This window comes from Syngnathus acus, chromosome 6 (genome assembly GCF_901709675.1).
Source record: "Syngnathus acus chromosome 6, fSynAcu1.2, whole genome shotgun sequence".
In the NCBI taxonomy this organism is placed as follows: domain Eukaryota; kingdom Metazoa; phylum Chordata; class Actinopteri; order Syngnathiformes; family Syngnathidae; genus Syngnathus; species Syngnathus acus.
This window is the reverse complement of record NC_051092.1, coordinates 16,276,513-16,303,703: the sequence shown is the minus strand read 5'-3', so window position 1 is coordinate 16,303,703 and position 27,191 is coordinate 16,276,513. Positions and strand designations below refer to the sequence as shown.

General features: G+C 47.2%; 3 protein-coding genes across 7 annotated transcripts in view; 1 reads left to right on the top strand and 2 right to left on the bottom strand.

The window, feature by feature from the left end:
• adat1 (adenosine deaminase tRNA specific 1) overlaps window positions 1-27,191 on the bottom strand; it is a 525,603-nt gene that overhangs the window by 69,843 nt on the left and 428,569 nt on the right. The window lies entirely within an intron of this gene.
• The window catches only part of exoc3l1 (exocyst complex component 3-like 1), a 490,744-nt gene that overhangs the window by 256,370 nt on the left and 207,183 nt on the right, over window positions 1-27,191 (bottom strand). The window lies entirely within an intron of this gene.
• ciapin1 (cytokine induced apoptosis inhibitor 1) overlaps window positions 1-27,191 on the top strand; it is a 49,335-nt gene that overhangs the window by 17,980 nt on the left and 4,164 nt on the right. For 3 of the 5 annotated variants that reach the window (XR_005098165.1, XR_005098166.1, XM_037253709.1), the window contains exons 6-8: window positions 1,322-1,398; window positions 7,488-7,609; window positions 16,569-16,644. Coding sequence is in view for 2 of the 5 variants with exons in the window: in XM_037253709.1 (XP_037109604.1) it covers window positions 1,322-1,398; window positions 7,488-7,609; window positions 16,569-16,644 (275 nt within the window). In the remaining 3 variants the exon portion in view is untranslated. The remainder of the gene's footprint in view (window positions 1-1,321; window positions 1,399-7,487; window positions 7,610-16,568; window positions 16,645-27,191) is intronic. The other 2 variants (XR_005098167.1, XM_037253711.1) reach the window with 1 other exon arrangement.

Sequence of the window (27,191 nt, the reverse complement as noted above, 5' to 3'; positions counted from 1 at the left end):
ATGAGGGGCAAAACCAAGCCAGTGAGCATACAGCAAGAACAGGACGCTACGCTGAAAGGGGGAGCGAGTTCAGGATCCTAACAGCCTGGAGTACGAAGCTGTTGGAAAGTCTGGTGGTGCGGGAGCGCAGGCTCCTGTACCGCCTCCCAGAGGGCAGAAGTTCAAACAAAGAGTGAGCGGGGTGACTCACATCACTCACAATCTTGGTCGCCTTGCGAGTGAGATGGGAGGTGTAAATGTCCTTCAAGGAGGGGAGAGAAGCACCAATAGTCTTACTAGCCGTTTTCACAATGCGCTGCAGGGCCTTCAAGTCTTGGTCAGTGCAGCTGCCACCCCAGACAGCAATACAGCTGGAGAGGACGCTCTCAATGGTGCCGCGGTAAAAAGTAGTCATGACGGCCGGAGGAGTCCCCGCTCGCCTGAGTTTCCGAAGGAAGTACAGGCGGCGCTGGGCCTTCTTCGCCAGCGACGCGGTGTTGGTGGACCAGGAGAGATCCTCACTGATGTGCAACGCTGTATAGCAACGTTTTCTTGCTGTGTTTTTGCTGTTTGATAACACCCTTGTTTATTAAAACACTGATATTAGCCAGGTTTTGGAGGTGGGGCCTTTGAAATACCGTATTTATTCTAATTATCGCCCAGGGCGATACTTAGAGAAGGTTTGTGTCCAACAGGGGGGGTGGGCGATTAATAGAGAACACTTTTTGTCCGATCGCCAAGGGGCACTGAAATGGGCGATAATATGCATATTTTCCTTATGTAGTATGCAATACCTGCATCTCACTGGTGTTCTTAACACTAGAACAGCGGCTGTTTTGATCTACCTCTAACAGCGGGGTGCGTCAATTGACGCTCCATCGATGCGACACGTTACCGTCACATGTTGCGCACGTCATGTTATTGCGATCGTCTTGTTTGAGCGCACGCCCCGATAACGTAATTGTGTGAGGGTATTGTAGCGGAGTGACGAGTGTAATTGTATCATAGTTTGTGGAGAAAACCAATTTAAAAGGGACATTCGACGTGCTGTCAAATCAGTCATATTTAAACTTGCGCAATGTCGGCGGCATGCGGTCGCGGAGGAAAACGTAGGTTTTGGGGGGAATTTTTAGCATAATTAGAGGTATCAATGTTTTTAATTTGTCATCGCTAACACACACTGGGCGAATATTAGAATATGGGCAATAATTTGAGTAAATACGGTACATTGTTATTTATTTTGTGATTTTTGCACTTGTATATACGTCATGAAGCTTGAGAGAATGTGACGCGTTGGTTAAATGCATGAAGAAATTAATCTTTGTCAATATTTGTTCCACAGGGAGATTGGCTCTGGATCCAAACACCATCAAAATGTGGACACTATCAGCAAACGACATGAATGATGATGATGATGCGGTGAGGTTCCGAGCCTAATGCCCCTTTTCCATTAGCCCGATTCCACATTTTACATTGCCTTGCTTGCCCCCAAATAATCGCTTTTCCATCTGAATTCCTGGTTTTGTCCCAGCCACACAGCCGCGTGCCGGCCGTCGGCAATGTTGTAACAATACAGTATACAGGGGGTCCTCGGTTTACGACGTCGATTCGTTCCTACACAGCGATGTAAACCAAATTTTGGTACAAGTCGGAACAGTAATAAAATGATACAGTACAGTATTGAATAGAAAGAGAAAACAATTTCTTACCTGTGTGGTTGGCTTGCACACTGGAAAGGGCATTGCTAGAGAGTGACGACGCAACAGTCCAAAATGGCGTAAACCATGTGAGTGGGTAACGCTGTCTTCCTCCGTCCACAACCTCTCTCATGGTGTATTCTTCCGCCATGCGCACCAACTAGTTCCCGCGCCCGTTACAAATCTTAGGACACCTTTAAGACGCTTACGATGCAAAACCTCTTAGGTCGAAAAAGGCTTTAAATATATGAGATGAAATACGAAAGAATCTATCCTTCCATCCATCCATCTTCCTCCGCTTATCCGGGGTCGGGTCGCGGGGGCAGCAGCTTTAGGAGGGACTCCCAGACTTCCCTCTCCCCAGCCACTTCATCCAGCTTATCCCGGGGGATCCCAAGGCGTTCCCAGGCCAGCCGAGAGACATAGTCTCTCCAGCTCGTCCTGGGTCGTCCACGGGGTCTCTTGCCGGTAGGACATGCCCGGAACACCTCCCCAGGAAGGCGTCCATGAGGCATCCTGATGAGATGCCCGAGCCACCTCATCTGGCTCCTCTGAACGTGGAGGAGCAGCGGTTCTACTCCGAGTCTCTCTCGGATGACCGAGCTTCTCACATTATCTCTAAGGGAGAGCCCGGACACCCTGCGGAGGAAACTCGTTTCGGCCGCTTGTATCCTGGATCTCGTTCTTTCGGTCACGACCCATAGCTCGTGACCATGGCTGAGGGTAGGAGCATAGATCGACCGGTAAATTGAGAGCTTTGCCTTTTGACTCAGCTCTCTCTTCACCACGACAGAGTCCGCATTACTGCCGACGCTGCACCGATCCGCCTGTCGATCTCGCGCTCCATCCTGCCCTCACTCGTGAACAAGACCCCAAGATACTTGAACTCCTCCACTTGGGGCAGGATCTCATCCCCGATCCGGAGAGGGCATTCCACCCTTTTCTGACCGAGGACCATGGACTCGGATTTCGAGGTGCTGACCCTCATCCCGACCGCTTCACACTCGGCTGTGAACCGCTCCAGTGAGAGCTGGAGATCACGGCTTGAAGAAGCCAACCGCACCATGTCGTCTGCAAAAAGCAGAGACGCAATGCTGAGGTCCCCAAACCGGGCACCCTCAACGCCTCGGCTGCGCCTAGAAATTCTGTCCATAAAAGTTATGAACAGAATCGGTGACAAAGGGCAGCCTTGGCGGAGTCCAACCCTCACTGGGAACGAATCCGACTTACTGCCAGAAATGCGGACCAAACTCTGGCATCGGTGATACCCGCCCTTATCAGTTGGCTTGGCACCCCGTACTCCCGAAGCACCCTCCACAGAACTTCCCGAGGGACACTGTCAAACGCCTTCTCCAAGTCCACAAAACACATGTGGACTGGTTGAGCGAACTCCCATGCCCCCTCGAGGATCCTGCCGAGGGTGTAGAGCTAGTCCACTGTTCCACGGCCAGGACGAAAGCCACACTGCTCCTCCTGAATCTGAGGTTCGACTTCCCGACGGACCCTTTTCTCCAGCCCCCATGAATAGACCTTACCAGGGAGGCTGAGGAGTGTGATTCCTCTGTAGTTGGAACACACCCTCCAGTCCCCCTTCTTAAAGAGGGGAACCACCACTCCAGTCTGCCAATCCAGAGGTACCGTCCCCGATGTCCACGCGATGTTGTAGAGGCATGTCAACCAGGACAGCCCCACAACATCCAGAGCCTTTAAAAATTCCGGGTGGATCTCATCCACCCCTGGGGCCTTGCCCCCGAGGAGTTTTTTAACTACCTCAGTGACTTCAACCCCAGAGATTGGAGAGTCAACCTCAGATTCTCCAGGCCCTGCTTCCACAATGGAAGGCGTGTCGGTGGAATGAGGAGGTCTTCGAAGTATTTTCCCCACCGACTCACGACATCCCGAGTCGAGGTCAGCAGCACGCCATCTCCACTGTAAACAGTGTTGACGGTGCACTGCTTCCCCCTCCTGAGACGCCGGATGGTGGACCAGTATCTCCTCAAAGCCGTCCGGAAGTCATTCTCCATGGCCTCGCCAAACTCCTCACATGCCCGGGTTTTTGCATCAGCAACCGCCGAAGCCGCGTTCCGCTTGGCCATCCGGTACCTGTCAGCTGCCTCCGGAGTCCCACAGGCCAAAACGGCCCCCGATAGGACTCCTTCTTCAGCTTGACGGCATCCCTTACCGCCAGTGTCCACCAGCGGGTTCGGGGATTGCCGCCACGACAGGCACCGACCACCTTACGGCCACAGCTCCGGTCGGCTGCCTCATCAATGGAGGCACGGAACATGGTCCACTCGGACTCAATGTCCCCCGCCTCCCCCGGGACGTGGTAAAAGCTCTGCCGGAGGTGGGAGTTGAAGCTCTTCCTGACAGGGGATTCTGCTAGACGTTCCCAGAAGACCCTCACAGAGCGTTTGGGTCTGCCAGGTCGCACCGGCATTTTCCCCCACTATCGGAGCCAACCCACCACCAGGTGGTGATCAGTTGACAGCTCCGTCCCTCTCTTCACCCGAGTGTCTGAAACATGCGGCCGCAAATCCAATGACACGACTACAAAGTCGATCATCGAACTGCGGCCTAGGGTGTCCTGGTGCCAAGTGCACACATGGACACCCTTATGTTTGAACATGATGTTCATTATTGACAATCCGTATCGAGCACAGAAGTCCAATAATAGAACACCGCTCGGGTTCAGATCGGGGGGGCCGTTCCTCCCAATCACGCCCTTCCAGGTCTCACTGTCATTGCCCACGTGAGCATTGAAGTCACCCAGTAGAACGATAGAGTTTCCAGAAGGAGCGCTCTCCAGCACTTCTTCTTAGAACCCCAAAAAGGGTGGGTACTCTGAGTTGCTGTTCGGTAAATAGGCACAAACAACAGTCAGGACCCGTCCCCCACACCCGAAGGCGGAGGGAAGCTACCCTCTCGTTCACCGGGGTGAACCCCAATGTGCAGGCGCCCAGCCGTGGCGCAAGAAGTATGCCCACACCTGCTCGACGCCTCTCACCGTGAGCAACTCCAGAGTGGAAGAGAGTCCAGCCCCTCTCGAGAGGGCTTGTACCAGAGCCCAAACTATGTATGGAGGCAATTCCGACTATGTCTAGTCGGAACTTTTCTGCCTCGCACACCTTTTCCAGCCAGAGGGGATATTCCATGTCCCAAGAGCCAGCTTCTGCAGCCGGGGATCGAACCACCAATGTCCCCGCCTTTGGCCGCCGCCCAGCTCGCGTTGCACCCGAGCCCTTTTGCCCCTCCTACAGGTGGTGAGCCCATGGGAAGGGGGACCCACGTTTTCTTTTCGGGCTGAAGGCTTGGCCACCAGGCGCTCGCCTTCGAACCCCACCTCCAGGCCTGGCTCCAGAGGGGGGCCCCGGTGACCGGCGTCCGGGCGAGGGAAAACTAGGTCCATATATTTTATTCATCATAAGGGGTCTTCTTGGTCGTGCTTTGTCTGGCCCCTCACCTAGGACCCTTTTGCCATGGGTGACCCTACCAGGGGCATGAAGCCCCAGACAGCATGGCTCCTAGGATCATAGGGGGACGCAAACCCCTCCACCACGATAAGGTGACAACTCACGGAGGGGATACGAAAGAATAGTATAAATAATATGTACGAACGAATAGTATAAATAATATAAAAATAACATGAGACTCATGTCGTAAACACGAAACAGCGTAATTCAAGGACGTCGCAAACCGAAGACCCCCTGTATACAATATACTGTATATACAGTAATACTGTTTTCAAAAACACTAAACTACACCCCTAAAAATGATGAGTTTAAAAATTAGACCGACCCAGTCTCTTGGGTCAAATTCATGTTCTCTTGAGTTATTTGTTAGGGTTGACGTCTGCTGGTTGGTTGATCAAATGCTCGGTCGACAATCCCTTGTTTGACCAAATCAATTGCTGATGTCAGTTTTGCAGGAAGAAAATGACTTCGTTATTATGGGTACGGAAGGGGCATGAACAGACTGAAATTGATCATATCATGACATATCATGGAAAATCCACTTTTTTTGCTTTTATAATCATTTTATTGTGTGTTTGGAGTCTCCAAAATTGTAGAAAAGCTGCAGAGATACTTTTAAAATCTGTTAGGGGGCTATTTTTTACTCCGTTCAGTTTTCTCGGTTTTCTATTATACATTTTCATCTACATCACATCCGTTGGGGCGGGACTACCAAACAAGGTAATGGGTGTGCCCAAACGGTTTCGCAAATCCGCCATTTTTATTACTCTGCAAGTTTTGTAGTCCAAACAACTCCAGGATGCCATAGTGGAGAGCTCAAAATTTTCCGTTGATGGATGCATCAATCCACACAACTCATTGCACCGTCCCCCAGCATCAGAACCTCAGCTCGTGACCATAGGTGAGGGTTAAATTGACCAGTAAAATCAAGATCTTTGCCTTTCGGCTCGGCTCCTTCACCACAACAGACGCAGCACTGATCCATCTGTCGATCTCCCGCTCTATCCTGCTCTCACTCGTGAACAATATACCAAGATACTTGAACTCTTCCACTTGAGGATCTCATCCCCGACCCGAAGAGGGCATTCCACCCTTTTCCAATTGAGGGCCATCCTTTCAGATTTGGCCCAACTGCTTCACACTTAGCTGCAAACCGCTCCAGTAAGAGTTGGACATCATGGATTGAAGAACCCAACAGTACCACGTCATCTGCAAAGGCAGAGATGCAATTCAAAGGGCATCAAACCGAACCCCCTCAACGCCTCAGCTGCATCTAGAAATTGCACCTAGAAAAGGCACGGTCCTTGATGTCGGTGGCAAAGGTAGCCTTGTCGGAGTCCAACTCTCCCCTAAAAAAGTTCAACTTACACCGGAAATGCGGACCAAAGGCTGACATTGGTTGTATCGGGACCAAGCCGCCCTTATCAAGGGGTTTGGTACCCCATGCTCCCGAAGCAACCCCCCCCCAGAATTCCCCAAGGGCCACGGTCAAACGCCTTTTCCACGTAGACTGGTTGGGCAACCTCTCATGCACACTTGAGGACCCTGCCAACTGTGTATAGCTGATCCACTGTTCTGTGGCCAGGATGAAAAACATTTTGCTCCTCTTGAATCTGATATTCGACTTAGACTTAACTTTATTGATCCTAGGGGGAAAGTCACATTCCCACTGTATCCACCCCACAGAGTAGGTACATAAAAGAGCCACAGATTTGAGTGCAATACGTTTGGGTCTGCTAGGTCGGACTGGCATCACCAGGGGTCATTAGTTTACAGCTCCGCCCTTCTTTTCACGCAGCCAAAGGCAGAGGTAGGCTAACCGCTTGTATATTGGAGTGAGTCCCATTATTCAGGTGCCAAGCGGGGGGGCAATAGGGATGTCTCGTGTGACGTCACTAGTCGCCACCACATCACTTTAGTATATAATGCGTTTCAGGTAGCATGTAAGTAAAATGTTTATCATGATTTGTGGACGTCTCAAAGTCAGTGAAAATAAGTCTGAATAGGTCTGAAGTCAAATAGAGTTCTAAATGTTTATATGGTGGCAAGTCTTAAACGGAAAGTATAGGCTTTATTAGAAAAAATACTCGCTACGCAACCAACCCCTCTAGCCCCTCCCACAGATGGTGTTGCCTTTTTGGGCTAAGGCCCATGAGTGCAGGCCTAGCCATCAGGCCCTCAAAAGCAAGCCCCATCTGCAGACCTTGCTCCAGAGGTTGACCTGAGTGACTTGGTTGAATTTTACCAGTCTAGCTTAGGGCAAGCTTGAAATTGGAAGGTTAAGCCTAGAAACATACACACATGACTCATTCAAACCTCCTCTGCCCTATTCTACTAGGACCTTGTGGATTCTGATGCTCTACTTGATGAAGAAGATTTAAAGAAGCCAGACCCAGTGTCTCTTAAAGCCCCTATCTGTGGGGAAGGTGCAATCAAGAAAAAGAAAGCCTGCAAGAACTGGTAAGTTCCTTCCACTGGAGTTACTGTATCGCAGGGGTACTTAACAAATTAATTGACATTCATATCCAGATACCTTATACAGCAGGGGTGTTAAACTTATTTTTGTCGCGGGCTGCATCATAGTCCTAGGGCCTGAAAGGGCCATTAAAATTGTCAACCCAAATAAATGTATTAACGTCTCATATTGTATATATAGTATAGGCTACAGAACAAACTGATGAATCACTAGTTTTCAAAACAAAGACTAATAAAAACTGTTCAAATATTTAAAAATGAAATATTGAAATCAAATCAAATATTGAAAAATAAAAATTATTAAAAAAAAAGTGGTAATAAAAATTGCTAACTATCTATTTTTTAAAAGTGAAAAGAATTTGAAATTTTGGAATTGACATGAATTCAATGCACAATTTGTCTTTGCGGGCCACCTAAAATGATGTGGCAGGCCATATCTGGCCCTCAGGCCTTGACTTTGACATCTGTGTTATACAGAATCAGATTTGATTTAATAGGTTTTCTAACATAACACAAAGTATATATACATACATGTACATAGGTACATACGTACATACATACATACATACATACATACATACAGTGCCTTGCGAAAGAATTCGGCCCCCTTGAATCTTTCAACATTTCGCCACATTTCAGGCTTCAAACAAAGATATAAAATTTAAATTTTTTGTCAAGAATCAACAACAAGTGGGACACAATCGTGAAGTGGAACGAAATTTATTGGATAATTTAAACTTTTTTAACAAATAAAAAACTGAAAAGTGGGGCGTGCAATATTATTCGGCCCCTTTACTTTCAGTGCAGCAAACTCATCCAGAAGTTCAGTGAGGATCTTTGAATGATCCAATGTTGTCCTAAATGACTGATGATGATAAATAGAATGCACCTGTGTAATCAAGTCTCCGTATAAATGCACCTGCTCTTTGATAGTCTCAGGGTTCTGTTTAAAGCGCAGAGAGAACCATGAAGACAAAGGAACACACCAGGCAGGTCCGAGATACTGTTGTGGAGAAGTTTAAAGCCGGATTTGGATACAAAAAGATTTCCCAAGCTTTAAACATCTCAAGGAGCACTGTGCAAGCAATTATATTGAAATGGAAGGAGTATCAGACCACTGCAAATCTACCAAGACCCGGCTGTCCCTCCAAACTTTCATCTCAAACAAGGAGAAGACTGATCAGAGATGCAGCCAAGAGGCCCATGATCACTCTGGATGAACTGCAGATAACTACAGCTGAGGTGGGAGAGTCTGTCCATAGGACAACAATCAGTCGTGCACTGCACAAGTCTGGCCTTTATGGAAGAGTGGCAAGAAGAAAGCCATTTCTCAAAGATATCCATAAAAAGTCTCGTTTAAAGTTTGCCACAAGCCACCTGGGAGACACACCAAACATGTGGAAGAAGGTGCTCTGGTCAGATGAAACCAAAATCGAACTTTTTGGCCACAATGCAAAACGATATGTTTGGCGTAAAAGCAACACAGCTCATCACCCTGAACACATCATCCTCACAGTCAAACATGGTGGTGGCAGCATCATGGTTTGGGCCTGTTTTTCTTCAGCAGGGACACGGAAGATGGCTAAAATTGATGGGAAGATGGATGGAGCCAAATACAGGACCATTCTGGAAGAAAACCTGTTGGAGTCTGCAAAAGACCTGAGACTGGGACGGAGATTTATCTTCCAACAGGACAATGATCCAAAACATAAAGCCAAATCTACAATGGAATGGTTCACAAATAGACGTATCCAGGTGTTAGAATGGCCAAGTCAAAGTCCAGACCTGAATCCAATCGAGAATTTGTGGAAAGAGCTGAAGACTGCTGTTCACAAACGCTCTCCATCCAACCTCACTGAGCTCGAGCTGTTTTGCAAGGAAGAATGGGCAAGAATTCCAGTCTCTCGATGTGCAAAACTGATAGAGACATACCCCAAGCGACTTGCAGCTGTAATTGCAGCAAAAGGTGGCGCTACAAAGTATTAGCGCAAGGGGGCCGAATAATATTGCACGCCCCACTTTTCAGTTTTTTATTTGTTAAAAAAGTTTAAATTATCCAATAAATTTTGTAGTAATGAGAATATAATTCATAATACTTGTTATATTAATCATGTTTTTTGTTAATACTAATAAGAATAGTTTAACATATTTTCCACACCATAAGGCCCACTTAAAAGCGTTTAATTTTCTCAAAAAACAATGGTAGCCTTTTGATAAGGTGCACCTTTTGTGTGGACCAAATTCCAAAATCTGTAAAGGTTTTTTGAGTGGCTTCCGCCACACAGAGACGTAATACACTGGTGTAGTATGACGACTCGATGAACCAATCAGAAGACATTGCATTTTACGTAGATCGGGGCAGAAAACCAGAGGATTGTATTTAACACGTAGAGTACGTACTTCGTCCGCTATTGATAAATAAATACTACTGTTTGTGAAAAGCAAACACCATTAGGACCCTCTAAAATGGCATAGACAAAGAGACATGCTTACGAGGCACAACTCAAGCTTTGTGGAAAGCCGGGATCATTGCTGAAAAATAACGTGACGACAAGACAATGACAAGAGGGAACTTGTCATGTTTAGTGGCGAACTTGCACAAGAGTTTAATTTGGATACAGAATATGAGGACTTTGATGGATTTGTGTATTAATATAGAAGTCAGAGCGTCGCCAGACACAGGAGTAGAATAAGTGGCTGCTTTATTCTCTATTCCATCCAATTCACATAGCATCAAAATGACTTCTTCAATCCGTCTGATTATTGTCATCTGCGTATTGGTTCTCTTTCAGTAAAATGTCAACAGACTTCAATGTGTGTGAGAATTCACGGGGACAGACTACAAAAAAGACCCCTTGAATGGTCTTGGAGATATTCAAATTTTCAAAAAAAATTTAGGCTACTGTATATGAATGATATTTTGCAAATCGGCCTTTGATCTCGTTTCTAAAAATTAGAAGCATTTTCATAATCAGACGCTGGCTATCTCCACTCCACTGTCATGCATGAGAGGCATGACTAGGTGCCACTCATGCCTACATAATCAGCCACACCTCCGTTCCGTGTAGTGCTGCGTGATCATAGTGGAATGTTTCCTTTTCATTTGGTGGGCAGTAGAGGGTTAGAATATTAATGTGCATTTCATGTGAGAGTTTTACGTGTACTCAAACACATTCAATCGTGCAATTGAGTAGAATAGATTGATCGGTGTACAGCTAAAACTATCCCGCACATACATAAAATACCCCCACCCCGAGTTGCGATCTCTTTGGAAGATGTTAAAACCTTGGATGGAGGTCAGTTCGAATGATATCACTGGCGTTAACCATGTTTCGGAAAGTCCTAAAAAGTCAAGGTTGGATTCAGTTAGAAGATGTTCAATCTTCTCCTTTTTGGGGACCAGACTTCTGATGTTGAGGTGTCTACCAAATAGTCCTTTGGGTTTATTCCTTTGGTTCCAGATAATTTGGGCATGATTAATTGTTTGAAATATTTTGTATTGCCATTGTTTTAGTCTAGCTAATGAAGTGCCTGTGTGACATTCCAATTTACCAGACTGGGAGGGCTTGGTTGTTCACTCCAGTGGTTGAAGAGTGGAGAATCTCAAGGTGTGTTGGAGCATTCACTTTTGGAGTGACACTTTTCGTTCTAGCATTTACAAAATTGGTATGTTGCCCAGACCTTACTGACCATCTTATTCACAGCGTCTTTGGGTTTTTGAAAAGCGCTATACAAATTTAATGAATTATTATTATTATTCAGTCTCCCCCTGTCCCGGTCCGTACTGCCCCCACCCCAGCAGACCACAGCGTAGAGGATGGCTGAGGCCACAACAAAGTCATAGAAGGTCCTGAGGAGAGCCCTGCACACACCAAAGGACCTCAGTCTCCTCAGCAGGTGGAGGCGACGCTAGCCCTTCTTGTACAGGGTGTGGATGTGATCAGTCCAGTCCAGTTTGTTGTTAAGGCGAACACCCAGGAATTTGTAGTTCTCCACTACCTCAATGTCTGATCCCTGGATGTTCACCAAAGTGAAGTGGGGTGCTGTCCTCCCGAAGCTCACAATCATCTCTTTCGTCTTGCTGGTGTTCTGCTGAAGCTGGTTGAGCTCACACCAGCTAACAAAGTCCCTGATGACCGTCCTGTATTCCAGATCGTTCCCCTCAGAAACATATCCAACAATGGCCGTGTCGTCGGAGAACTTCTAGATGTGGGCAGTGTGCGGTGTCGTGGGTAAAGTCCAAAGTGTACAGGGCAAAAAGGAAAGGAGAGAGCACCGTACCCTGGGGGACACCTGTGCTGCAGCGCACCACGTCAGACTCACAGCGACGTAACCTCACATACTGCAACCTGTCGGTGAGGATATCTGTTGTCCATGCAGTCCGGCGCTGGTCCACACCCGCCTTCTCCATCTTCACCCTGAGCAGTGACGGCTGGATGGTGTTAAAAGCTCTGGAGAAATCGAAGAACATGATCCTGCCAGTGCTCCCGACGTCCTCCAGGTGAAGCAGTGTTCTGTGCAGTAAATAAATCACTGCATCGTCCACCCCAACACCAGGCAGGTAAGCAAACTGCAGGGGGTCCAGCTGTGCTCCCACCAGCGAACGCAGGTGACCCAGGATGATCCTCTCCATAGTCTTCATCAGGTGGGAAGTCAAGGCAATAGGCCTGAAGTGGTTAGCCTCCTTGGGGCGCGGCACCTTCGGTACAGGCACCACGCAGGAGGTCTTCCACAGGGCTGGAACTTTGTTCAGTCTCAGGCTCAGGTTGAACAGGTACATGACCACGCCACTCAGCTGGTCCGCACAGTCCCTGAGCAGTCTCGGACAGATGCCGTCTGGGCCCGGGGCCTTCCCTGCCTTGATCTTTCTGAGGTGACTCCTCACCTGAAGATCTGTAAAGGAGAGGGGGGTGTTGGAAGACTGGGGTGATGGAAGACTGGGGTGATGGAGTGAAGACTGAAGAGTGACTTCAGGGGGGTGTGGGGGGTTGGTGAGCTGGCAGGGGGGCTGGAGTGTTGAAGGTGGCAGGCTGAGGTGCGGGGCAGGGTGAAGGGGCGGGGGGGAGGCGGAATCAAATCTGTTGAAGAACAGATTGAGTTCATCCGCCCAGTCATTGTCCCCATCAGCTGGTTTCCGATCAACCCCTTTACCATGGCCCGAGATGGATTGCAGACCCCGACAGATGTTTCTGGCATTGTTAAGCCCCATTTGCTTCTCCTGCCTCCTCCCGTAGTTCTCCTTCCCCTTCCTGATCTTCAGCCGGAGTTCCTTCTGGACTCTACGCAGCTCCACCACGTCCCCCGAACCAATGGCTCTTTTCTTCTCATTAAGCAGAGCCTTCATCTCAGAGGACACCCAGGGTTTGTTGTTGGGAAAACACCGGACCAACTTGGAGGGCACAGTGGTCTCCACACAGAAATTAATGTAGTCCGTAATGCAGTGGGTCACGCTGTCAATGTCACTGCCATGGGGGCTACAGAGAGCTTCCCAGTCTGTATTCTCAAAGCAGTCTCTGAGCGTGGCGGTAGATTCCTCAGACCACAACATCACAGACCTCCTCTCAGGTGGACGCTGTTTTACCACTACTCGACCAGATGGACGAGGTTGTGATCCGAGCGACAAAGTGGGGGGAGGGGGGATGAGGTATATGCATCCTTGGCATTCGCATACAACAGGTCCAAAGTTCTATTGTTTCTGGTGTGGCAATTGACATATTGAGTAAAGGTGGGGAGGGAAGAGGCCAGCGAAGCATGATTGAAGTCCCCGGAGATGAGGAGGAGGGATTGGGGGTGCTAGGTTTGAAGCTTAGAAACGATAGAGTGGATCCGGCTCGTAGTGGTAGCAGCGACAGCTGAGGGAGGAATGTACACAGTTATAGCAATAACGTGAAAACTCCCTCGGGAGGTAGTATGGTCGCATGCTAACCACCAACAGCTCCAAGTCACTGGAGCAGAGTTACTCCTTAACACTGACGTGTCCGGGATGGCACCATATATCGTTCACAAACACAGCAAGTCCCCCTCCTCTCCTCTTACCGCTCTATCAATATCAGTTAATGTAACAGTAAATTTATCAAGTTACTACCCACCTTCTGATTACAATATACCATATCCTGCCCCAGATTTTGAGAAGCATTGAACAAGGATGTGTCAAACCTTAACCCGTTTCTGCCCAAATTGTTATTTCTAAAAAGGTGCATATTTTTTGGGTCCTTAGGTGTCCCTAAGTACGAATATGCCGCGCTTTTTTGGTTATGACGTCGCGTATACGAAATATGCGGCATCTATATATAGACTATGTGCTGATACGTGCACAAAAATCGGAGCATTCTGACGATTTGCAAGTGTAACGTGATGTAATTTATTTGAATGTTCAGAGATAGTTGTGTTTTACACGTAACAGCTGTCTGCAACATGAAAGGGACCATTTCCACAATTTTCAATGGGCGTGCATGTGCAACGGCGGCCGTCATCCCCAGGGTATGGGGACCAGCCGTAAGAAAATGCCAAAGTTTCTATGAACACAAGTGGCTTTCATAGCCGTATTTATTTGCAACAAACTTTCAACAACAAACTTTCAAACTTGCGGTACCATAAACGCAGATATAAACTGTAACTCAGCAGTGATGATGTTCAGCCTTGCGCCGCCACTTCCGGTCAGAAAACGGATCACGCGACCAGTGCTTCTCACACATTTTATTCCGGCTGGTGGTAAGCACGGAAACACTTCACAGTGCACAGTGCCACGCGGCACTTGGAGCACGCACTGGACGGACGCGACTTGCAAGTCGGCAGTGCGCACTTTCGGCCTTGCGCCGCCACTTCCGGCCAGTGCTCCACGGTGTCGAAGCGGGAGTCATCGGCAACTGCGCACACGCGCGGTCTGCCCGATCTCCGAGCTCGAGTGGCGCCTGGTGCTGCAACCAGAGTTCGGGCCACCTCGCGTCGGAACTCCAGCAGAGACATCCCGCCGTGCTCATCCAGCCGGTGCAGCACCCATGCATTGAAGACGGCCGCGTCCAGCATCCAGGTGAATATCGGCCACCACCACTTCTTCCGGCGCATGTTGATGCGGTAGAGCTTGATGCTCTGGTCGGCGCGGTCCGTGCCGCCCATGCTGCGGTTGTACAGCTGGACAACAAATGGCTGGTCCACTGCCACCTTCTTCTTCTCCTGCCTTGACCAGCGTGACACCTTCTGCAGAGGATGCTCAGCGGCGAGGGTGGAGGCGATGGTGACCACGGCGTTATCCTTCCACCGAGTGAGCGCAATCTTGTTTGCCGTGTCGTACACGACAGACACGGCACCACGCGGCTTCCTCTTCATAGCCTTCTGATCTGTGATCGGGCAAGAGCGCGGGATGCAGTTTTCTCGGATCGTCCCCGTGCAAGCGTAGCCCCGCCTGCGCAGCTCTGCAACTAGCGGGAGGCCGGTGAAGTAGTTGTCTATGTAGATGCGTAGCGGAAGTGCACGCACAGCATCGGGGAGGTTGTCCAGAAGTCGAAGGAGCGTGCCACCGCCCTTGCCGAACTTGCGTTCCACTTCAGAGGCATCTACACTCGCCCCCTGGTAGATGTCGAAGTGGAGCAGGAAGCCGTTGGTCCCACTGTTCAGGCACCAGGCCTTGTAGCCGAACCGCACCGGCTTGTTTCGGATTGCTTGCTTGCATCCGTGTCTTCCAAAGTATTCAATCATTGCCTCGTCCAGATCAAGATTGCAGTCCATTGGATACGCCTCCCCGAACCGAGCGTTGAGGATGTCCATCATGGGACGCAGCTTTGTCATCCGGTCGCTGCTGTTCTGGCGCGTGTTGTCGGCACAGTGAATGTAGCGGATGATCTCCTCGAACCTGTTGCGTGACATGGCCCCAGCGACGAGGGCGCAATGGAGATCTTCATCTGTGTTCCAGTAGTGTCGGCGACTGGGGAGCTGGTGGTAACCCGAGAGCAGCAAGATCCCCACCGCTTCAATTCTCCGATGGTGAGCTGGAAGTTGGAGTCAGTCACCGCCGCATACTTGATGGTCTCGCGAACAAGGTGAGGATATACATCGGAAAGGAAGAAGTCCAGCTTCTGAACTGCGCTCTTTCCAACCAAAATTGTGGGGACGGCGAGAGGCCTGGCGTCCGGGAATTTTGTCGGGCGCGTTTTACTGTTGGTCCAATTGTAGTCCAACGCATCTTTCTGCGAGCGTTTCTTTGAGGTGGAGGCCTGTTGGGGCTCCTCTTCTTCCTCAGTGTCGCCATCATCATCATCTCCGATCACACGTCCGTCGGCGAGGACCACCACGGCGGGAGCGCTAAGCTGCCGTCCCGAGAGATTATTGAACGTTCCTCCGCAGTCTTCCTCGCCCGTGTCTTCGTCAGACTCGAAACTGACCACGGGTGGAGCAATAAAGATTTTATCCACAACTGCGTCCTCATCTTCGATTGCATCGAAGACCTCCATCGCCGACTGTGTACCCATAGACGCGGATAGTCTATGTATAGATGTTTCGCATAAAACAATACATAGAGGAAATACGTTAGGGCGAATCATCACTGCAATCACCTATGTCAATAACCATTATATGATAATTGTTCCCTAAAAGTTTCACCCTGCTATCTCGAGTCTATCATAATTTCCCGGAGCTCACCTTTTTGCATCTTCCATCGTGAATCGCGATCGTCCGGCTTCGCTCACTTAGCATGCGTGACTCATAAACTGGGAAAATGGCAGCGGTTCCGGGTTCAACAGGTCAAAGGTTGGTTATAACCGGATACAATCGGCACGAATGCTTGTCGTCATTTGACGGCGTCGGAAGCTGCGGAAATTGGAGCGTCTACATGTAGACTACAGGCTGAAACGGCAAATAAATTGGACCTTACTATTAGAATACTATGATGTCTGAACTGTGTTATTCTCTACCCACTCTTCAAAGTAATGTCTCATGCTTGTTTGTGCAGCTCTTGTGGCCTGGCTGAGGAACTGGAGGAGAGTAAAGGACAGCAGACAAATCTTCCAAAGTCCGCCTGTGGAAGTGTAAGTGCATTATGATTGCGTGCGTGCGTGCGTGCGTGCGTGCGTGCGTGCGTGCGTGCGTGCGTGCGTTGACTCTCGAAGCGTGTTGAGTGCTGTTTTCCTGTGGAACAAGGCAACTAGACTTTTATTTTGCTAAGTTTCATTTCTTGTCAAACTAACACAACACACAATAATAATGAGTAAATGTTGGATAACTTTTATGCAAATACTTCAACAAATATTAAGTACGTAAATGTGAGGTGCAGGAGCACGCACGCATTGAGTGAAAGGTGCAACCTGTTGCTGTGCAGCAGACAGTACCAGCTTGGTTTCAGTGAAAACAAAGAACACACTTTTGTGTTTTTGTCAATTTCAATCTTTAGAAGCTAGGTTCCTTTTCTTTTCTTTTCTGTTTTAAAGTTCTCTTTTGCGTTCTGTGCGAGATGTGTTCTGCGCAAGATGCGTTCAATGACCACTGACACAGTCAGAAACCTCATTAATTGCACCAAAAAGTAATGACGAGTACGTGAGCACATTGCAAGAAGTATGTGGAAGCATACAACAATTTATTAGCCTGTCTTTTTCCTCTGTCTTCTCAGAGGTGATTTTAGCAAGCGTAGGAAATTAGAATAGGTTCCCCCCTCACCAAGCAATGTTAGGAATTCAAGAATAAAGAGGCGTTTATTTTTTTAAATTTGAAAAAGCAAAAAGCGTTTCGGTTTTCTGTGTTTTACGCAGAGTAATAAGGCAAAAAAGGTGACTTGGGATAGTCCGTGTTAGGGTAGTGCTCACTCTAACTTATTTTGCAAGAACCACACTGGAGACAAGTTAGTCGTTTCAAACACCTGCAGGCGGAGAGTTCACTCGTCGCTGTGCTTACAGCGATGGTCGAATGAAGTTTGACTCAGGCCTCATCAGGTACATATTTATTGAGAAGAAACACAGTGGGGTTGAAAGTGGAGGTGTGGGAACACAGGATGGGGTGAAGCCGCTCCCCTGCTGATCAAAGCATAGCAGGGGGCCTTTTACGACTTTGTGGAAACAAAGCAACTTTGATTGCTTCCTCTGCAGCTAGTCAATCAGGTGAAAAGATCTTAGCACTTTGGTCTACTACTTTTGGTAAGACAGGACAAGCTAGGTAAATTATTACAGGTTACATTCCAACATAATCATACGATGAAGATATTCTGCAAACCCTAACATATCCCCCCTGTTTTATCATATGTCAATCCCGATCAATCAAACAGAAGAAAGAAAATACAATGACAGCAATAACTTCCAGTGACGACGAGGCATTTCCCTCAATGCTCCAGTCCAAATTTTGTGTGCAACTGAAAAACCTGCGGCCAGATTAAATGCAGGAAAAGAGTTACACGGCCCCTTTGCCTTAGGCGACCAGAATGTTATCAATAAAAAAAGAAAAAGAAAAACAGAGTTCAGTGTCTCGATGAAGAGAGATTGTTTTCCAACTCCGATCCAAGGAAAAAGCGCATGAACAACTTTGTTTCCGACAGGCCATATTTTATGGTCGTCCGGAACATTCGCACCCCAGACAGGGTCATGGGGGTCAAAGGTTGTAATCGCCCTGCGTCGACGTCCAGAAGAGTTGTGTGCTGTCGTCAGCTGACGATGTTGTATCCTGTAGGTGTGGTCTGTCACCCACACTGGTGCACACACTCCTGTCCAGTTGGCGGGCAGCATCGGATAAACCTTGTGACCACAAAGCCACCAGCCATTCTGTATGAAGTATGTTCCGTTTGATGGTGAAGCCATGTTGGTCGGAGAGCCCTCACCACCTGAAATGGCTCTCTTATCCTGACACTCAGTGGCGATGTCCAAAGCTCCCATCCAGTTCCCTCCTGGAGAGCAGTCTCTGTCAATGCATTTGTGGGTCTCACTTCCTTGGATGTAACACGTATAGTTCACTCCAGGTGGCCGGTCTGTGAAGGCCACCTGCGGCAGTGTTCGTCTTTTAACAGTCACATTGAGATTTGTCCAGAAAAGCGGATCACAGGTACCTTCCGCAAGTCCAGGGCGGGACGGGTCGGCATCACTGACTGTGACAGCACGGTGTTGATATCCAACTCCTCCCATGGATGCCATGCATTTCGCTTCAGTGACATTCATTGCTCTGGCCTCCAAGTGAACTTGTGTGGAGGACGGAGGGAGTTTGGAACACACATAGCAGCCCTCCTGTGTGTGCGATCTCACAGTGAATTTGACGTATCGGTACCAAGTGTTGGTTTCGTATGGGTTTCTGGGGTCCCATGACCAGTCCTCAAAGTTCTCATCGTGTGACCATCGTTTTCCACGGTCAACATTGTCACTTGGTCTGTTCAGTTGAGTCCATAGACCATAGCACGCTCCAACCACAACGCAGCAGAGGATCCATCTGGCATATGGAGCCCCGTTGCTACTAGGATGGCAGAGACACCGGGACATCCCCTCGCCTAGCGGAGTGGGGATCGTTGTTTTCTTCACCAACATTGAGACGACCCACCCTAAACGATAGGACTCCTTTGAAGTTAGTCTTCCCCACCACTCCGAATTAGGGGTCCAGCACTCTCTGCAACTTGCAGTGGCTGAGGTGAATCCAGCTGGGCCGTTCAGCTATCTTTACTGCGGTGGGGGTAGTCAGCAGGACTTGGAATGGTCCCTCCCACCGTGGGCTGGCCCAGTTCTTTCTTTTGATGACTTTGATGTAGACCCAGTCTCCTGGTATGACGGGGTTGTCGACCTGTGAGGATGAAAGATCAGGCGGCAGTAAATTTGCATTGACACCTCTGTCAGTCTGAGCGTTCTAATCATGTAATCTGCCAGGGACTGTTCTTCGTCTGCTTCTTGCATATATTTTATCATTCACCAGTTAATTTTATTGCCCTTCTGAATTGGGCAAATAAGAGTGTTTGCGAGAAGTGTTTGAGCACTTCCGAATGACTCCTCCTGACCAAAGACCATTTATGACAGAGGCTATCCCATTTATTGCCTCCTGTGTTAAAGGAGATTCTCTGATCTTGGTTACTGGAGGAACGGACCTTAAGTCCTGTAGCAGATGGTTCCTTTGCCCATCCCCTTATCAGTTAAATAATGTTGATTAGCCAGGGAAACGCATAAGCGCGTGCCCTTCCAAACAGCTACACCACTTCCTCATGGCTTCTTCAGTCACTTTTCAATCATCTTCCAATTGTTTACAGCAAAAGTTTGAGAAAAAAAAAACTAACTCAATGGTACAACGCCATATGTATTAGAGAATCTATATGTAGTAGTGTTGTGTATATATATAATATTTTTTTTTTTTTTTTATCTCCCACTCTCTATACAACATTCTCCCTCCTTCTGAGGCATGGCGACGCCCATGTCTCACACCTTGACAAACTGTCTGGGAGGATGTGTTCTTTGCCACATATGACTCTATCATCATTTAATTTGAACACAACCAGTCAATTATTTCTATTAAATGTGAATGTCTTAGATTCACAATTTTGATTCTTCCAATTCCTGAAAGCATGTTCTGTCGTTTCTTACTTAACATGCACTAGTGTGGATTCGTTTCTGCTCGCAAACAGATTTCTCTCTTTTCCTCTCATTTTTATCTTTCAAAAGCGTTTCTGTTCTGCGGTGCAAATTGGATAGATAACAGTCTAGCAAATTTCTGTGCACTAAAAGTTCAGCCAGTTTTCATAATTTTAACACACATGCACAGCTCTCGCGCGCGTAAGGTAGATCCCAGCACCAATGATTCGTCACAGGCTGGCCATTTCCTGTGGTCGACCATGAGCTGGTCCCTCCCACGCACACGAGGACAGCACATTCTAAATTTTACTTATCTTCTAGAAGCCAGTTGCATTCATTTACCACTTGATTTGCAAATTTTAACTTTAGTGTACATACACAATTTGATCTCTGGTCATTTGTCATTGGGCATACAACAGCATTGTCATACTCCTTGCATGGACAGGAGCTCTAACAATCTAAAAACCGTTCTAATAATCTGACAATGACATGTCTTGCTTTCATATGGACATCTGTTATTTCTTCCTCTGTAGGAGCACAAGAGATCACAGGGGAGGAATCTAGTCATGCTGACAATTTGGCTTTTCCTCTGCCCCTTCCTCCACCCTTTGATTGGTGTCGTTTTGCCTGACGACACTCTCATGCGAAGTGTCCCCGTCTCCCACAGTTCCAACAGTTGTCAGAATCTGATGGGGGTTTTGAATTATATGGCGGCCTGCGACCTTGCTGGCCTCGACCTCTTCCTCTAGCCTGCTGGGACCCATGAAAGAAGACCGTTGTATCTTCATCTAGGTCAACATCATCATCATCGCCTAGATGAAATACATCAGAACTTTTGCCTCTTTTGATCACTTTTTCAGCATGTCTGGCCCATTGCATAGTTGTTGTCACACTTGCAATATCTACTTCCACCAAATGTTTCCTCACCCAGTTGCCGATTTCAGGGCGGAAATTAGTAAGGAGCGCATTTTTAAGCTGTTGCTGATAAGCACTCTCAGCTGCATCATTGAATGGGATGCCGCTATGCACCCTGAATTCTTTTTCAAATCTTAAGCGAAAATCATCAGTATCTTCCCCAGGCTTCTGTTTAATTCCTGCCAAATGACCATAATTCGCTCGTTTTCGAAATACAGTTCGCACTCTTTGCACAAGATCATTCCATTGTGCTGCATACTCTCCTACCAATTGATTTCCCTCAACGGGATAGGGAAAGGGCCCTTGATTATTTCTACCCGTATAATGACCTCTAACTTTTGCCCAGTCCTTTCCCAAAGAAGACATTGCAGCTTCTCCTGCTTCATGCCCATTCAGTCTATAGGAATGTATGATTCCAGCCATGTCTTCAGCCCATTTATCTGGGTCTTCAGCAACAGGGGTAACCCCTTCAACTGCTTTTCTTGCCTCTTCCAAAGTCCATGGCCGAAAAACATACGTATGTGGAGGTTGGCCTTCCCCTACAATAGGGTTTGGCACCTGTATCATTGGGCACACATCAACATTGTCCAAATTTTGGGAAAATCTAGCAGCAGTGGTCAAACTTCGTGTTTGTACAGGACTTCTAGTAATGTGACCCTGACTTTTTTTTCTGTTATATGGGGGAGGGTGCAGGTCTGTTAAACCTGGATACAAGTTTTGCATACAAGCGGATGATCCCGCTTGCTCCGCTTGAGCTGCATTCCCAGCTGCGGCTGGAGCCGTGGCCGGGACAGTGCGCCTGCGCACTGTGGCCTCATTGTCTTCCGGCCTGACAAACATAGTCGCAGCCTCATCACTTTTCAACTGCCTATTTTTTGTCTTTTGGATTTGTTCTCTTCTCTCTTGTGAAGCATTCAACCACATTCTAGCACAAATCAATTCTTTCTCTTTACTTTTCTTTTTCAGTCCCTTTGACTTCCTATTCACACTCTCCTCCAAAACATCAACCACTACCTTCCACACTTCAACTTTCAACTTCCCTTCTACTCCATACTTTTTCTTCCAGTTTGGCATGTATTGCATACAATTAAGAAATTTACTCGCCATGTACTTCTCATCTCCTTCAAGAGCTAGGGATTTACCGGTTTTGTTTCCCATCTTAATTTGGTATTTTAGGTTTATACAATTGTTTTCTTTTTATTTTCTTTGAGGATCCTCAATGCAGGTTTAAATTGACCTTCCACCAAATTCTCTTTGCAGTCAATTTATCCTACCAGTCGCACTCTCAACCACACAAACTCCAGCGCTTTGTATTTTTAGGCCTATCCAGGATGGGTGTAAAACCCTCCCAAACAGCTTGGAAGAACGGACAAAAAAAAAAAAGAATCTACGCCCTTCTTCAATTAGGAAAAAGAGACTCTGTCTTTTCTTAGCCCGTTCCTTCCACTGGGACTAGAATCCCAGCTGTTACATAGCTTGGAAAAACCAAAGCCGTATCTCATAGCCCGGACAAACCAAAGCCGTATCTCATAGCTAGGACAAACCAAAGCCGTATCTCATAGCTAGGACAAACCAAAGCCGTATCTCACAGCTCGGACAAACCAAAGCCGTATCAGCGCTTTTTTCTTTAACTTACTTGTCCCCTGGTTCGTTGCACTGCCGGATCCCGTCAATCCACCTCTGTCAGACGAAGGCAGACCTAAGATGCTGGCCCAGCGAAGAATTTCCTTCCCAGGTCTTTCTTGACCAGGTCCTCCTAATGGACGCTGGCCCGTCGACGGTGTACAGCGCGTCGTCCTCAGTCAGCCAGATGGCGGGTATGAGGGTCCCGGGTTTCGGCACCAAAATCTTAGGGTAGTGTTCACTCTAACTTATTTTGCAAGAACCACACTGGAGACAAGTTAGTCGTTTCAGACACCTGCAGGCGGAGAGTTCACTCGTCGCTGTGCTTACAGCGATGGTCGAATGAAGTCTGACTCAGGCCTCATCAGGTACATATTTATTGAGAAGAAACACAGTGGGGTTGAAAGTGGGGGTGTGGGAACACAGGATGGGGTGAAGCCGCTCCCCTGCTGATCAAAGCATAGCAGGGGGCCTTTTACGACTTTGTGGAAACAAAGCAACTTTGATTGCTTCCTCTGCAGCTAGTCAATCAGGTGAAAAGATCTTAGCACTTTGGTCTACTACTTTTGGTAAGACAGGACAAGCTAGGTAAATTATTACAGGTTACATTCCAACATAATCATACGATGAAGATATTCTGCAAACCCTAACAGTCCGGCACGCAGTATTTGCTTTTACATTGATTCCCATGGGAAACGCTTCTACTTACAAACGTTTCTACTTACAAACCTGATCGCAGAACCAATTAACCCTTTGAATGCCAAGCGTTTCCAGAAAAAATAACCCCTAAAATCCCAGCCGATTTCAAGCATTTTCCCTCATGTTTTAAGGCAGGGGTCGGGAACCTTTTTGGCGGACAGAGCCATACATGCCCATTTTTTACAAATACAGTGGAGCCTCGGTTTTCGAACGTCCCGGTTCTCGAACAAATCGGTATTCGAACAAAAAAAATCGAGATTTTTTTGCTTCGGATGTCGAACCTCGCGATGAGCCGAGAGGACCCGCTTGCCAACTGACTCCGTTCGTTATTACATTCTCGTTACTCTGAGGATTGCATCAACTCTAATCATGCCTCCAAAGAAAGCAAGTGGGAGCAGTAAAGCCATCCTAAAACACAAAGATGCTCCTAAAGCAATGCGACAGTGAGCGCCCGGCGCGCTGCGGTTGCGCGATCGGACCAAATTAAGCTCCCTGCGCACTGAAGTCCACTTAAATTTTGGAAAGTACATCAGGACTTTAAAAATATTTTTTAAATTAGTGACCGCTCTGTCACAATAATGCGACCAGTGCCGTGCGGTTGCGCGGTTGTCGGCGCGCTACGGTTGCGCGTTCGGCGGTGCGCTGCAGTTGCGTGATCGGACAAAATTAAGCTCCCTGCGCACTGAGGTCCACTTAAATTTTGGAAAGTACATCAGGACTTTTAAAATATTTTCTAAATTTCAGCGACGGCTCTGTCACAATAATGCGTCCAGCGCGGTGCAGTTGCGCGGTCGGCGATGCGCTACGGTTGCGAGTTTGGCGTTGCGCTGCAGTTGTGGGATCGGACAAAATTGCGCAAATGAAAAAAATGCTTAAAAAAGGCGTTTTATTTATTTTTTTGCTTGGAACTGATTACATTTTTTTCCATTATTTGTAATGGGAAAACATGATTCGGAATTCGAACGATTCACTTCTCGAACAGCTTTCTGGAACCGATTGTGGTCGAAAACCAAGGCTCCACTGTAATTTCCCGTGAGAGCCATACCATTTAAAAAAAACGATAGGCTAGATACAATTAAATGCATGTATTTTAATCAAGACCAACGATTTTTTGAGTGTACTAATGTATTCTTTTTAATAACGTCACCAAAAGAGCCATATTGGCTCGCGAGCCATAGGTTCCCGACGCCTATCTTTAGGCCTACAGATTATTGTGTGCCATGGCTGTATATACACGGGTAATACCAAATGAAAGACTGGACCCTCTTCTTTAATTAGAAAAAAAGTATGATTCTAACTTATACCGTTCTTTAGTTATCATCATTTGAAGATAGCTTGGTTTCACTCAAATCAGCAATCTCAGACAAAATAAGGAGAAAATTAGGTTTTTGTGCAAGACGTATTTTCTGCACAACTGCATCTTTGACACTAATATTTTTAACATTTCAGCAGCCCTTCCCTTCAATAAAACATGAACGAAAATGTGTTTTTGATGGCAAAAAACATGTATTTACATATTTGATAACGTGCACAGACAGCAACATTTTCACGTTTGACAACCTATTTACAAATTTTGAGCTATTCACAGAGATGATTGCATGGGTGCTCTCAATGCATGTGCGTGTTTTGCTATTTGGAAGGGATGTATTTGTGCGTCACTGTATCCTGCATCAGAATACTTGTCAGATGACAGCGATTAATTCGACCTGTGGGACAAAGCACCGAGCTGGTGGTGGCTTGTGATGCGGGCTTTCGTGTCTATTGCGTACTCACAGCCACCTACTCTAAATTCACTTCGTTTTGTCCTACCGCACTCACGAAGAATTAGTTTGCTCGATTTTAAGCTGCTTGAAAGCCGATGGCTTCCGTTTCCCCAATGTTCCAAAACTTCAATTGCCACTCAATACATGTATGCCTGAGCCGGCGGTGGCTTTTGAAGCGGACTTCCATTTCTGTCGCATACTCACAGCCATCTCCTCTGAATTCGCTCCATCGTTTTGCTCTACCGCTATCCCGAGGAGCAATAGTTGTAATTGTAAGCTTCTTGAAAGCCGATTGCTTCCATTTTGCCATTTTCTCTCACTCTCGGACTTCTTCCTTCATAACTCTACAACTACATTCTCCATTGTTCTCCCATGTGAGATGGGCTTACACCAGGCGTGGGCAAACTACGGCCCGCGGGCCACATCTGACCCACGGAGCCGTTTAATCCAGCCCGCCAAACCTGAATAAATTGTATTATTAAAACATTTTTTGGGGTTATTTTCCCTGCAATGACTGCGTTTCCACAGTAGACGGGGAAACGCCCGCCCGCGCATTTACTCCCAGAAGCTGTGTCAGAAAGCTCAGTGCACACTCACAAGTGCATGTACGTACGTACTCAGTAGTACGGACCTGGCGCACTCCGCACTCTATTTCCATCAGTGCCGAATTTCGAGTGTGGGCTGTGACGTCAGCATGCTCGTAATTCGCGCGCTGAGCTTTCAGATAGTTTTACGCTAAAGCCACCCACACACCTTTCCCTGGAATCCTTTCATTAAAATGAGTGGCCCAAGGAAAAGAAAGGTGGACACTGAGTGCAGAGTGTTTAAAAAAAAGAGTGGACAATTTGGCTCGACCTACGTGTGTGAGCAAATGTTCAGCCACATGAACATCAACAAAGCCCTGATCTAGGTTAACGGACCAACACCTATCACGGCTCTATCCTAAGAATTGCCACAACAAATTTTACTCCAGACTATGATGCACTAGCAAAAAAGGGAGACCAACAACACTGTTTCCACTGAAAATGAAGAGGAGTCTCTAGTTTGTTGTAAAAAAAAAAAAATGCATTTTGAAAATATTACCGTATTTTCCGCCCTAAAAGGCGCACCGGGTTATAAGGCGCACCTTCAATGAACGGCCCATTTTAAAACTTTGTCCATATATAAGGCGCACCGGATTATAAGGCGCATAAAATAGAAGCTATACTGCATCAAACTGAGGTTGACTAGGGTTGCGGTATGCATCCACTAGCCAATAACCAACGAGCCCTCTGTAAACAATCGCGTTTCTCAAACGATCTCCTATAAAATGATCAGAACTGACTAAAGTTCGATCTAACGCATTGGTACTACTTACCTATGTTTCCCTTCCATATCGATCCGTAGATTTACTCGAAACATTAACAGAGCAGCCTATTTTGACATGAAATAGCCTGGTACGTATAGCAGCTATCGCAATAGCATTAGCCATCCGCAAAGTCTCACGAGCCTCAGCTCGCAATCTCCCATGAGCCTCAGCAAAGTGTAAACAATCGCGTTTCTCAAACGATCTCCTATAAAATGATCGGAACTGACTAAAGTTCGATCTAACGCATTGGTACTACTTACCTATGTTTCCCTTCCATATCGATCCGTAGATTTACTCGAAACATTAACAGAGCAGCCTATTTTGACATGAAATAGCCTGGTACGTATAGCAGCTATCGCAATAGCATTAGCCATCCGCAAAGTCTCACGAGCCTCAGCTCGCAATCTCCCATGAGCCTCAGCAAAGTGTAAACAATCGCGTTTCTCAAACAATCTCCTATAAAATGATCGGAACTGACTAAAGTTCGATCTAACGCATTGGTACTACTTACCTATGTTTCCCTTCCATATCGATCCGTAGATTTACTCGAAACATTAACAGAGCAGCCTATTTTGACATGAAATAGCCTGGTACGTATAGCAGCTATCGCAATAGCATTAGCCATCCGCAAAGTCTCACGAGCCTCAGCTCGCAATCTCCCATGAGCCTCAGCGAAGTGTAAACAATCGCGTTTCTCAAACGATCTC